Source organism: Ambystoma mexicanum, chromosome 1p, assembly GCF_040938575.1.
Source record: "Ambystoma mexicanum isolate Mex_15411 chromosome 1p, UKY_AmexF1_1, whole genome shotgun sequence".
Lineage (NCBI taxonomy): Eukaryota > Metazoa > Chordata > Amphibia > Caudata > Ambystomatidae > Ambystoma > Ambystoma mexicanum.
In genome coordinates, this window is record NC_090921.1 from 439,015,334 (window position 1) to 439,028,966 (window position 13,633).

Below are 13,633 nucleotides of genomic sequence, written 5' to 3' on the forward strand. Positions count from 1 at the left end.
AGGATATCCCTTTATCGTACTTCAAGGTGGCCCGCTACCCTCCCGGATGAACCACAGAGTTGGGGAGGAGCAGATGAGTCATTGGTAAATGGCTGTGACTGCTTCATGGAAGGCTTTGAAGAAAGAAACCAAATTAACATGAACAGTGAATTATCGAAGGCTTGTGTGCCCATAAAACACGTAATGGAAAAGACAATTGCTGAATTGTGATGGAAGTATACAAAGTAACAGAGATGTCCTGCGAGGCAGAATCGCACATTGGAAAGTCTCTGTGAAATGTTTAAAGTTGTGATGAAGCGCGTAACGAAGATAAGAAAGTAACCGCGATCCCGAGCGAGAGTTGAATGAGTGAAAATCGAAGTAGATGAACATTGAATATGTAAAGAGGGCAAAGAATATTAACTTTGAAAGATGCCAAGAGGGCAAAGTAAAGAAATAATAATTTCAAGAAATCTACAAGAAGTACCAAGAAGCATTGGTGTTGTGAGTTGTTGAAGATTATCAAATTGTATGAAGACGCCAAGCGGGCAAAGTAAAGAAATTGTAAATACCCAGAAACTACAAGTGCCAAGAGGCATTGGTGTTTGAAGATTGCTGACTGCTAAATTGTTTAAAGAGAGGTCAAATTGATTATGCAAAGGTCTATGTAAAATCCTTGCAGTTTCGAAAGTCTTTGACAATGAATAGTTGGATAGAATAAAACATGGGGAAGGGAACCCCCACAAAGAGAAAAAAGGGTTTGAGCATGGCGGAGAGAGACCCATCGGAGAAATGAACTTACAAATGTGTGTTAAAGGAAAGACAGGCTTGAACCTGGCGGGGGGAAGCCTGTGCTGAACTGTGATAATGTGAAAACTAACAATTGTATGTGAAGAGAAAGACAGGCTCGAGCCTAGCAGAGGGAAGCCTGTGCAGAATTGTGGTAAAGTGAAAGTTATATTTGAAAAGAAAAGACAGGCTCAAGCCCAGCGGTGGAAAGCCTGTCATGAATTATGGTAAAGTAAAAGTAAAGAGTGGAACTATGTGTTTGTGACAAGGAGGACAAAGCGTAAGGAACACATTGAACTACCAAAAGCTTGAAGACGAAACCTGAACTGTTGAATTGTACCAGTAAGCCAAAGTATTCAGGACTGATAGAACTGTGGCAACCACCTATCCTGTTAGGAAACTCTCGAAACCCCGTGCTTCTGAATGTGGGGGAGGGAGTTGTTACCAAAGACATTGGGCCTCATTACGAGTCCGGCGGTAACCGAGGCTTTAAAACCGCCTGGTTTCCGCCGGACTCGTATTACCATTCCGCGTCCATGATTCCCGGAATTACCGGGGCATTACAACCCCTGTTTCCCGGGAATCAGGAGGTGGAATGGTGTTAATCCCCATTCCCATTGAGTCCTATGGGACTCAATGGAAATGGGGATCATGGAAACACCGGCAGCATCTCGTAATGCTGCCGGTGTTTCCTCGTCCGTCTGCAGGCGGGTTGTGTTAAACCCGCCCATCACCTCCCGCCTGCAGGAGTCGGGATCAGGCGGTCCGGAAACAACGGTGGCGGCGAGTTTACCGCCACCGTTATTTCCGGACTGCCTGATTTGTAATGAGGCCCCTTCTGACATTTCTTTTAAGACACTATTTTTCCTTTATATCCCCTTTACTCTTTTGTCATTTAAGAAGGAGGGCAAAGTTAGTTATTTTTAGTATAGGCCTTTTTATTTTGACTAGACTGACTTGGACTTATTTGTTATTTGTTTAATGGTCGAGACTACTCCCATTCTAGAGTTAGGGCTGGTTAGGAACTCTCCCAACCTTACCAAAATACAAAATAATGTTTTTTGAAACTTGCATCTATTGTGTCTGTGTCTGCTTGATACTATGTCTTCCTTACACCACTGAGCTACAGACTCTACCAAACAATTAAGAACATGACCAGCAATGAATGTCTTTGTGCACACCAAGATGTTTTTAAGTTAAATATTCAGCAATAACAATGAACTATTAAACAGCTGCAGAACAGTGACCTGCATGATGAAATCAATCCCATTTTATGCATATTTGTGAAAATATTTTCAACAAAATCTGCACAAATGTTGTTGGCAACAAAACAGGCAATAATAAAATGCCAAATGGATGCTGGCACAATTAACTCATTTATTATACCTATATCCTCTCTTCCTCTTCCCTGTCCTTAACACACGAATGCAGTCTGCTTTCCCCAAGATGCTCTAACAAAAATGCTTTTTTTTTTAAAGATAGCCACCCTTCCTTCTCTTATTGCCCGTCCATGCGCCCCCCGGGGTATAAAGAGGGAGGATTTTCTGCATTCCGCAGATGTTCCCCTGAGGACATGGACGGACTGCGGCATACAAATATCTCGGGCACCTATGAAAAAGTGGCCCAAAGTTGCAATGAGTTCAATGTGTAGCAGATTATTTCAGCAGTACCCAAGGGAGAATTTTGGGGTAGACTTTGTTGCAAATGGAGGATATTAAAGATTTTGTTCAGTAATACTGGTCAAAACTGAAAGCTCTACAATGAAGTAACTCATCAGACAGGTGGTTAAATAAATCTATCTGGCCCACACTAGCATGCTGGGACTGCAATTCGGGGATTGTCCTATTGCCTTATAGGCCATTCGAGCCTGTCTGGGAATGACGGCTGCTGGGTTCATCACCCTGTTGTACATTGTCACTCCTCAGAGCCTCTGCTGGACTCTGCGTTGAGGGGAGGGAGCCGGTGCCCAGGTGAGTAGGCAGGCCCTGCTGCCCTTAGACCGGGCTGATGATGGGGGGCGCCATGGGATTGGGCTCCTAGGAAGTGCTGCAATGACCAGCATAGGATGGGAGGACTTGAGCACTGGCCAAGGAAGATTTCCAGGTCCTTTATGCTTCTGTGGAAGAAAAGCCTGAGGCAATGCAGTGTTCCAATCCAGAGAAGTGGAGCAAGGAGAGGTGCATCCCTCACACACGTGCTGGGTGCCACGCATAGGGTGCTGATGTCTGCCCGCCCATATAGAGCCATGTGGGGGAATAATGTTTATAGGACTTTAGCGTCCTAACATGGAAGGTGTCTGGGGCCACATCTACTAGGACCCTATGTGCTGAAGCTTGGGTACATATTTATCACCACATCAATACCAGGTTAGCTTCTCATCATTCAGCTTTGAGTTTGAGAAGTGAGGGGTGTCAAGGAAACACACACACAGAAGAGAAAGCATGTGTCCCCATTTGCTGAATCCTTCGGTTCTCCTCCACGCAGGAGGAGGGCTAAACCCATATATCTTCTGACTATCTTTAGAAGGTGCAACTAAGAGAAGTGTGCATAGAGCAAGATGTTCTCCCTTCCTCCACCTCACCCTCATGCTCTAGCTCAACGCTCTCTTCATCGCCCCCTCCTCCACAGAAGCAGGTATGGTTGAGGATCCGAAGGGGATATATATGGTGCAGTAGGGCAAGTTCCAGATGATGTGGCCCAACAATATGAGGACAGGCCTAATCCAATTAGAAAGCATACTGTCCATAACTTTAAGAAAACAACAAAGAGGGGTCGCTTACTACTAAAATACGGGGCAAGATTTTGAAGGCATAGAAAGAATCTGGGAAAATCTCTTTTCCCTGGTTTATGGGAAATGTCTATCCCCTTTGGGGTGAGTCCATTTCAATGCCGTCTGCATTAGAGGTAGATTCTCTCCTTTTCAGTCTTACAGGTCATCCATCTATGGTCCCTAAAGAGGTGTCAGTTCATGATGAATTGTCATGCCCCTGGTTTTCTACGGTATCCTCATGCCCACGGGGGGAAAGATGGCACCTGCCCTGGCGATTACAACGCTGGAGATATTTCCTGTAGGATACTACAATTCCCAGAGGGGCTTGCATGTGGCCCATTCCTGGAACGCTCGTTTCTGTGCGTTCCACGCCTCGCATGAGTTGATTTCCTATATCAGTTTGGCAAAACCTTGGAAACAGACGATATACCTGAACAATAATATCAGGATTTTTCTGTCTTGATTTTACCCTTCCAGACCTTTATACTGGGAACATTAAGGATACACTCCTTGACTAGAGCAGCATAACGAAAGGTTGTTTGTCTTGGAATTCTCCCCGTGACCCTGGCAGGACAGACAGACATACCCAGGTCCTACCACTTTGCTGCCAACATCAACCGCATTTCCGGTTCTACTTTTTCAGTCTATCACTCTTTTACTTCTTTTCTTTTCTGCATATCTGTTGCTCTTTGGACACCACCGTTTTGACTTAAATGCATCTTTTTTTGTGAAGAAATAATAGACCTAATTTAAGTGTGTGTCACACCGCACCAATTTGTTTTATATGTTTGGAGACTCATATGTTTTTATTGTTGTTTTTTCACTGTTATTTCCTTGTTGATTTATCACTTGCTGAATGCTTTACATATATTATATTATATATATTAAAAAAACGTTTGTTATGTGACAATTGCCTCACGTTTGTATCTCACATATTGTGTCAAGAGGATTTATTTTCTCAAAATAATTGACTATAGCATTCACTGCTTAAACATTGAGCTACCTAGGGGAGCCCCAGGAATCTAATGACCCCTGTTCCAGCTCTTAACCCCTGGCACAGCGACACTTCTCCTTTTTTCATGACTTATGATTTCCTATATCTGGCCACGCCCCCATGACGCCGTTACTCCTAAACCGTTGTATCAATGAGCAGCGTTTCTGGGAAAATGTCCCATTTCTATCGTTTACCTGGTTTCTGAACTCTGCTTGCCTCCGGACTCCGTTGTTTGGCTCCTGATTTTGGATTTGACGCTAATTATGATCCTCCCTCCCATTGAACACAGATTTTCTTATCAGACTGCCTTTGGACACGGTGCTCATTTCTGGTCTCTGGCTCCCTTCCTGACTCCTTGCTCCTCACCTCTCCCCCCTTAATTTTACCCGTTCCGCTTAAATAAGCGTGTCCCTGCTTGGCACTCTTTTCCTCATAGCAAGGCTTATTTACAAAACGTACGTGCCTTACTGCTTCCTTCTGAAACAGTTTTGTCGTATATAAGGACACTCTGCTGTGCCTCCACATTTTCTGTGTCCCCAGTTAGCTTGAATTTCCCTTTGTGACATTACTCTTGCTTCCAGGACGTTCTGCTGCATAAGTAAGGGTAGTGCTCTTTCTAGATTCTGGCAATCTGGGACACTTTGCTGTTTGCTTACCATTTGGATTTTTGGGACGCTTTACTGTTTGCTTAACATTTGGATTTTTGGACGCTCTGCTGCTTTGCTCTGGATTGTGTCCTGTCCCCACCTTAGCAGCGTCCTCGTGCTGCCCGGGTCAGGGAATCCCCCCATACCTAATCTCTCGAACAACAGTGATACTTTCCTTTGGACATTCTCGAAGGTGTTACCGAAATCCTGCTCCTCGCCCTTTCTTGTGTTCTGTCACAAGTAGGTATTCTGCAAATCAAGGAATTGTCACAGGTAAGCTTGTGGGTCTTGAAGGGGGTAGAGGGGTTGGTTTATTGCCAAATACAACGGTTTCTAACAGTTGCCTTGTTTTTCTCCCTCTGGCTCTGCTGTGTATCCCGCCTTTTTTGCCTGAGCCCTTGACCTGACAGGTTTTACTACCCTGCAAGCCATGCTCTCAGGAAGAAAGTCTATATTTCTTCAGTGGCATTAAGTGTGATTGGTTTTCCGGACCAACGGTGGATCTGATGGAGTATGAAATGAATTGAACAAGAAGATTGACAGTGCCTTAAGGAAAACCTATGCAGGGCTCACTTATTTTTGATCTCATCCATGTATGCCTCTTATATGGCTCAGATGCTCATGGACGAATTCAATGACCTGTAGACTTGTATGAAAAGTGGAGCCGACTGCACAACACAACCAGACACTAAATATCGAGAGACCAAGTCCTTCTCTGATTAAGCTTTTGACTGAGCCAGAATGGCTGCCCTCGCTATGGGAACCACTGTACTAGACAGGAGACAGAGTAATGTGAGAGACTGTCAGACTGAATCTGTCCAGAAAGTCGTTGCATCACATTTCACATTTGGGGGAGCAAAATTTTCCCAGAATAGCTCGAGGAAAAATGCACTGGGTCCATAAAGAAGAGAACCACAAAGTAACTCTTAGGAAGAAACTGGGCACCATACCTGTAAGATTCCGAATGGTCAGCTCTAGGACTTCCATTACTCGTCCACCTTCTGCCATATTTCATCCTCATTACAGGGAGAAACCAACGTTTATCCCTGTCAAACCCAAAGCCTCTACTCCACCTAAGACGCTTCAATCCTGACTGGCCTGGCCCGCCGCTGAGGGCCCAATAGAAAGCAGGTTCTCGTAATGAATCACCCAATAGTTCTTTACATATCATATACCTGGGTCTTGGAAAGAATCAGCAGGGGTTACGACATCCAATTGTTTTCCCCTCCCCCATCTCCAAGGTCAAGAGTTCACCCCTTGGCTGCAGGAGCCCATGAAGTAGGAAGCCACAGCGACAAGAGATTGGAGCTCTTCTTTGGATGAAGGTATAATGCCACTATGTCCAGAGGACAAGGGGAGGGGTGGTTATTCCAGCATTGTACCTATGTCCAGAGGACAAGGGGAGGGGTGGTTATTCCAGCATTGTTCTTGTCCCCGAAGCTTCAGGAGGTTAAAGATTAGTATAACTCTCAAAATACAATCCAGGAGGACATTACATTCACATGGAACCATTACAGCACATCATCCCTCCGGATTAATCTGGGGGCTGGCTTGCTTCTCTAGTCCTCATCGAAGCTCATCTTGATGTCCCCACTCTGCCAGCCCACCACCAATTCCAGATGTTTGCCACTGGAGACCTGCATTTCCAATTGAACACCCTGCCATTTAGTCTAAAATCGGCACACAGAGATGTTACCGGAATTCCGGCTCCATTGATGGGAAGACTCCATAAACAGGGAATGGCTGTCTATGCATATCTTGTCTTGATCACCAGCGATGCCAGTGCCAGTGACTGGGGTCTTTCTCAGGGACTACACTGGGTTTGTGGTCCTCAGATCCTCAACCTGAAGGGAACTGGATGCCCTTCTTTGTATTCCTCCTTATTGATAATCAATCCAGAGCTGGTCATTCTTGGCTGTGACCGGACTTTTCATCCTAGAGCGATATCCACTTTTCATATGCCCCACACACAAACAGTGTGTCAGAAAACGAGGCTAGCGAGGGATGAGGAAAGGGAGAGGGAAAAGTCATTAAGAGAATGGCAAGAGGGAAGGACAAGCGGGCACCCAAGTTCTGGAAAGGAGGACAGGAAGATGGCGATGCAAAGGAGGGGACAAACACAGAATGAGAGGCGGGAATTGAGTGTTCAAATGAAGGAGAGAGGCATAGGAACAAGAATTACTATTGATGCATGCTGGTAAATGTGGTCCGCAGATCCAGGGAGGATGTTAGATAAAGTGAGGAGCCATTTGAATTGAATATTGGAGACTGTAGAACAAATACTTCAAACTGTCAAAGTGGGACTGAATTAAATTTTAAGCATTTGACTTGCACACTCCGAATGTTGAACTAAAATGCAGAGATGTGTACTAGAGAATGAGGAGCCATTGATTTGCATGCTGGTAAAGGTGGTTCAGATGGCCCATCAACACTCTAAGAGGGAGTGAGGAGGCATTGGGAAATGTGGTCTTAAAACGCATTCTCACAAGGACTGACAAAAAAATAATAATTTGAATTGCATGGTAGAATGGAGGTCCAAAGACCCAGAAACTACTGAAAAGAGAATGAGAAGTAATTTGAATTGAATGTTCAGGTATGTGGTCTGAAGACCCAGAGAGAAGCTAAGAAGGAATACAAGTCCAAAGAATAATTTCACTTGTATAGTGTAGAAGGTGGGTTAAAGACAGAGAGAGTACCAAAAGAGAATAAGAACTCATATAAATTGCAGGCTGCTAAAGGTAGTTCAAAGACTCAGTCTCAGAATGCCTAAATGCATGAAGAGTTATCAATGTGATGTGCTGGAAATTGGTTTGCAAAGATCCACAACAGTCTAAAAGGGATTGAAAGAGTGTACAGCCAAAAGAGTTGTTATTATTATTATTATTATTATTATTATTATTATTATTATTATTATTATTATTATTATTATTATTATTATTATATGTATTGAGCACAGAACTAGCTTCAGGAAGCAATGGAATGCTTAACAATCGTAGGGGGGAGACAATAGTGAGCGAAGCAGAGAAACAAGGGAGTGGGGAGCTAACAACAGAGGAGAGGGAAGAGCAGGCAATTTGCCACCAAGGGTTATAGAAGCAACCAGAGGAGGACACAGTGGGGAACAGATCACCCATTTTCAGATAAGGTGGGGAGAGTGGTTGTGTGGACCTAGGTGGGAAGGACGAGCCATTAATTGAAGAGGGGTGTTGTGAGCTCCTTCCTGAACTATAGAATCAAGGGGGAGAGTCTGATTTTGACGGAGAGGAGGTTCCGGAGCCTTGGGTATAGACAGCAAAGTCCTGTCTTCTGGTTCTTTTTTTCCTGCACCGGTGGAGTTCAAGTCTGCACATGTCCCTTCTTTGGTGAATTGTAGGTCTCCAAGGATGCTGAGTGAAGTAGCTTGGTGACTTCAGGGTGAAAGTCTGAAGATGATACAGCAGGTTCTGAAGATGATATAGGTTTGCAGTGGGAGCCAGTGCATTTTGATGAGGGTCAGTGTAATGTGGTTGAATGAGTCATGCTGGAGCATGCAGGGTATATTTCAGCGGTGTCATGGTAGCTACTGGAATGCCTACCAAAAGGGCATTGCCACCATCCACGTGAGAGAAGACCAAGGCTTGGACAGCAGATATGAAGTTGTTTCCTGGGATGAAGGGATTGATTATCCACAGGAGAGAAAGTTGGTACCAAGCTGTTTGTGTCTTCGTTGCTATGTGCTGTTTGAAGGAGAGGTGTAATTCGATATCGAACCCTAGTGACTTGGTACAGGTGACCAGCTGGGGTGTGACTCCCTCAAGGTGCATAGCAGAGTGCCAGGTCGAATTTCAGGGTGTTTGGTGCTGTTGGTCAGCAGCAGTAATTCATTCTTGGAGTGGTTGAGCTTCATGTAGACATTATACACCCACAACTGCATCAAAGAGAGGCAGGCTGGGAGAGGACCAAGGCTTGGATAGCAGTTCTGAAGTTGTTTCCTGGGATAAGGGACTTGATGTTCCAAAGGAGAGAAAGTTTCTACCAAGCTGGTTGAGTCTTCCTTGATATGTGCTGTTTGAAGTAGAGGTATCTTTTGATGTCGAACCCAAGGGACTTGGCACAGGTGGCCAGCTGGGTGTGAAGACCATGAGGTGCAAAGCAGAGAGTCAGGTCTGGATGTCAAGGTATTCGGCCTTGTTGGTCAGGAGTAGGAATTCAGTCTTGGAGGGTTTGAGCTCCGGGTAAGCACTGGACATTCATTAATGGATCAATGAGAGGCAGGCCTTGAGCCGATGGATGTCTTCGATGGACAATATCTTGGGGTAGAGCTGCGTGCCATCTGCATATTGGTGGATGTTGTCTGGAGCAAGGTGGATTCAGAGCGGATCAAGTTAAAGATTGACTATCATGGGGGAGAGGATGGATCTTTGCCAGACGTCCTTCACTGCCTCCCTGATTCTCTCCTTTCCTACACATTTCAATCCTCATTCAATGCTCTCAGCATCTCTAATTCATTGCCATGGGCCAAATAAATACACATAAAATGCTTTTCTTTTGCCACCACTCCAATTGTCCTCACGAGTGCCCCACCCAACCACCCTTCCACCGCTGTCTGTTCAGCCAGTCCATTATTGTTCTTCTCCTTCCATCTTTGTTCTCACTCTTTGTTAAATGACACCCTCTAGGTTGTGACATCTGAAAATGGGAACCTTTTGGAAGATAAAGAGGGTGTCCATGGTTTTCCATTATACTGCATAGGAGTGACTGTGTTCTAGAGGTGCAGAGGTCTACTAGAAGATTGACACTGTGATCACTTATGTGCATAACCTCCAAAACAGGTGGCATTTGGTTGTATTTCTTGTTGTAAAACGATTAATAGAAAACAATGTACAAATATCACACAGTCACACGACTATAACTTCACCCTCATTTGGAATGTATCACAGCCTTGGACTCATTTTATCCACAAAGCCTGTGACCCCCAGAGGAATGGGTCTAGGGCACACATGTTAAACCATGTTAAAGCAACCTTACCTCAGGAGGATCCTAGAGTGCTGAAAAAGGGCAACCGCGGCCTGATAACCATTTCTGCTGAGAAATAGAGAGGGGTTTGGCTCTTCTTTCACACTATCCTAGAAGCTGCTTTCTCCAGTAGGCTGCTTGGACATACCATGCTACTAACAGAAAATGGTAACTAGCTGTGGAAGCTGTGTGTACTAGAATCCAGCCTTACCTTGCCAACCGGGCATTTTGGAATCTTGTCTTAAGGTGCTAACTCGGCATACTGGAATGTGTCCTTACTGTTGTAAATTGGCAGGGCAACATATAGCTTTACTGTGCTAACTAGTCCTAAGGCAACTGGTCTTTTTGTGGTAAATGGGATATGGAATCTAGCCTTAGTGTGTTAAATGGGACTATGAGCTCTGATGTTAGTGTGCTATTTGAGAGTACATGAAGTTGGATTTACTGTGATAACTGGGAATGTATACACGATGCAACCTGGGTTTGCGCTGGTAAATATTCAATGCAATTTGGCTTTACTCTGCTAAGTGGGCCTTTGCGTGGCTCAATGGGTGCATTGCAAGCTAGGCTATCAGTCCTACATATGGATACAGGAATATCGGCTTCCATTGCTTACTGTGTATTCTGTTATCTGGCTGTGTTGGGTCAACTGAGAATATTAGAATGTGGCCTTACTGCACTAACTGTGCCCCTCCCTCCCCATCTTTCAGGTCCTCCTTTTACTCCTGTTTCCTCTAACACAACAGGAACAGGTTCAGAACCTACTGCTGTGGTTAATGTTTTCCCCCAATAAACAGCAACATTGTTTGTCCTACTACATTTAAATGCACGTAAATCCAGATATCCTCACACGTATCATTTACAATGACACACCTATGGCAGCAGGATAATAACAGCTGCACACAGTATATCATCTATTTCGATGGCACATTCTCAAACGAATTTGTCTCTTGAATCCCAAAAATAGGCTTATATAATTTCTCAGTTCAGTCACTCATGTTATCAACCTTTGAAGGATTAAAGGCAGTGATGGCCCTAGTAGGATTGAAAACTGTGACCTACAGCAATAGTGTCTCAAACATACTAACTCCTAACTACTGATCAATGCATTGGTTTTTATTTTGGGGTCAGGGAAAAGTCCAGGTCCTTTGGCTCACAAAAGGAAGAGCCTAAAATCTTTTGAGTGTCAGAAATGTGATAAGAGATATTTGAAACACACACGTGCACGTACATGCCACAAACGCACACACCAGTGCATGTATGCCTTTAAAATAACTTACCTGAATGGTTGCCGGATGTCCAGGTGACGGAAACTGAGGGTTTTGGTGTGAGGCTGGTCGAGTTTGGACTCGGTGGGAGCGGGGAACTCTGTGTGCTGGATTCAGTCTGGTTGACGTGGGGTGTGGATAGCGTCTGGGTGCTGGTCTCATTATGGCCTGCCGGCGGTGAACCTTCCGTGGAATTGCTTGTCATATCTGAATGGCTAGTGGCCACTCCTGGTGTTGAAGGATGCAATGTGCTGGTGGCATTTGTGATTTCAGATTGTGAAATGTTGGTGAAAGCACTGGCTGTGCTCGGCTCTGTGGCATTGCTCCTTCCTACATCAGTTGTGCTTTGCAGAGCCAATTGAGTACTTGCTGCAGTAGCTTGTGTGCTGCTCTCTGTAAGGAATAACATAAGTGAGTGAAGATTTCTCATTGCAGTTGTCTCTAACACTTTCACACTTGAATAGTTTACATGTAAGACCACTATGGTGGTGATGGGTGCAGTGAAAATATTGGATAACCTAACATAGCTGAATTCGAATATAGTTGCTTGGAGAGTCCTTCGACGAAAGAAAGTGTTGCCTACAAGATATCACCCACCTCCCATCTGTCTGAGCTCAACCACCAACATTACACCATGAGGTTTCTAGCCCACTGTGTAACTGTGAGGAGAAGCAGGTGAGTGAACTCGAACCACCGGGGCATAATGTATTCAACCCATAATGCACTGGGACTGCAGGCCAAATCAGACCCATGTGTTTTTCGGTTTTGTTGGTGTGTGACACAGTGGCATTTGCACAGTTCACATAGATGGTTTATAATGCCGTTGCAACAGCTAGAAAATGGTGTATCTACCTATATGATGGCAATGCATGTAAAACAATATAAAAAACTCAACATAACATACAGGGATAGTGAAACTGTTGGCTTTACCTTTGCTTGGTTCAGTGATAGATTTGTACAATCATAACGAGCAAACAATAATGAAATTACCAGTTATCACACGTTTGTCAAACATTGTCTTTTTATGTCTCCCTATTCAACCAATCCACTGTTGCCCTTTTTCCTCCAGTTCTATTCTATATCATGCCACCTAGGTTACACAATATGACAGTACTAACATTTTGGAAGACAAAGAAGAGTGACCATGGATTTACATTATGCAGCTTTGAAATTATTGTTTCTAGAAAGGTAGAAGACTTTTATTATGTTATTATTTAAATCCCGGACCTAGCTCGAGAGCAGCATAGCGCTGTACAGTGTGTGGGTAGCCAGCATCTTCGCTGGCATCTTTTAACAGTAGCACAATATTGTGAGTTGCGGTCTGTGCATCCATTGGGATTAGTTCTTGAACTACTTACAGATTGATACTATGTTTATTGTGATCATTGACGTGCCTAATCCCTCAGAAGTGGTGATGTTCTTCTGTCATTTAATTGTCTCATAAATTGCACATACCTCTCACTTGGACTGTGTCTCCGCCTCAGTCTCATTTTATCCACAAAGTCTGTGACCACCCAAGAAAAGTGGAACTAGGGCTAATTAAAGCCTGTCCCTGAAACAGTCCTTCAGGAGGATGTGAGAGTGCTGGAAAAGGACGTACCCTGGCCCAACAAACATTTCTTTGGAGAAAAAGAGAGGGATGGGCTCATTTTTCACACTGGCATCTCCAGGAGTCTCGGTGGAGTTATCATGCTAATCAGAGCTAATGGACACAAGCAACACGGTAGGAACTGGTTATACTGGAATCTGGCCTTACCATCCTAACTGATCATGAAGGACTCTTGTCTTGATGTGCTAACTGGACCTATTACAAAGTGCCCTTACTGTTGTAAATGGGCATGATGAAAAATAGCCTTTTGCAACTAGACATATGCAATCTATGTGCATACTTGGATCTGGCCGTGTGTGTCAACTGGGCTTATGAAATATGATGCTATTGGGTTGATAGTAATGGAAGCCCAGTAATTATGCCCAGTTAGCACAGCTTGCTGTGCTAACTGGGCATAATGGAACCAGAGTTCACTGTGGTAAATACACAATTAATTCTGCCTTACAGGGCTAATAAGCCCCATGATGAAAAATAGCATTTTGCAACTAGACATATGCAATCTATGTGCATACTTGGATCTGGCCGTGTGTGTCAACTGGGCTTATGAAATATGATGCTATTGGGTTGATAGTAATTGAAGCC

At 44.2% G+C, this 13,633-nt stretch overlaps 1 protein-coding gene across 1 annotated transcript in view; it reads right to left on the reverse strand.

The window, feature by feature from the left end:
* The window catches only part of CIST1 (colon, intestine and stomach enriched 1), a 340,200-nt gene that overhangs the window by 81,324 nt on the left and 245,243 nt on the right, over positions 1-13,633 (reverse strand). The window contains exon 2 of the mRNA XM_069649264.1: positions 11,455-11,835. Within this exon, the coding sequence (XP_069505365.1) occupies positions 11,455-11,835 (381 nt within the window). The remainder of the gene's footprint in view (positions 1-11,454; positions 11,836-13,633) is intronic.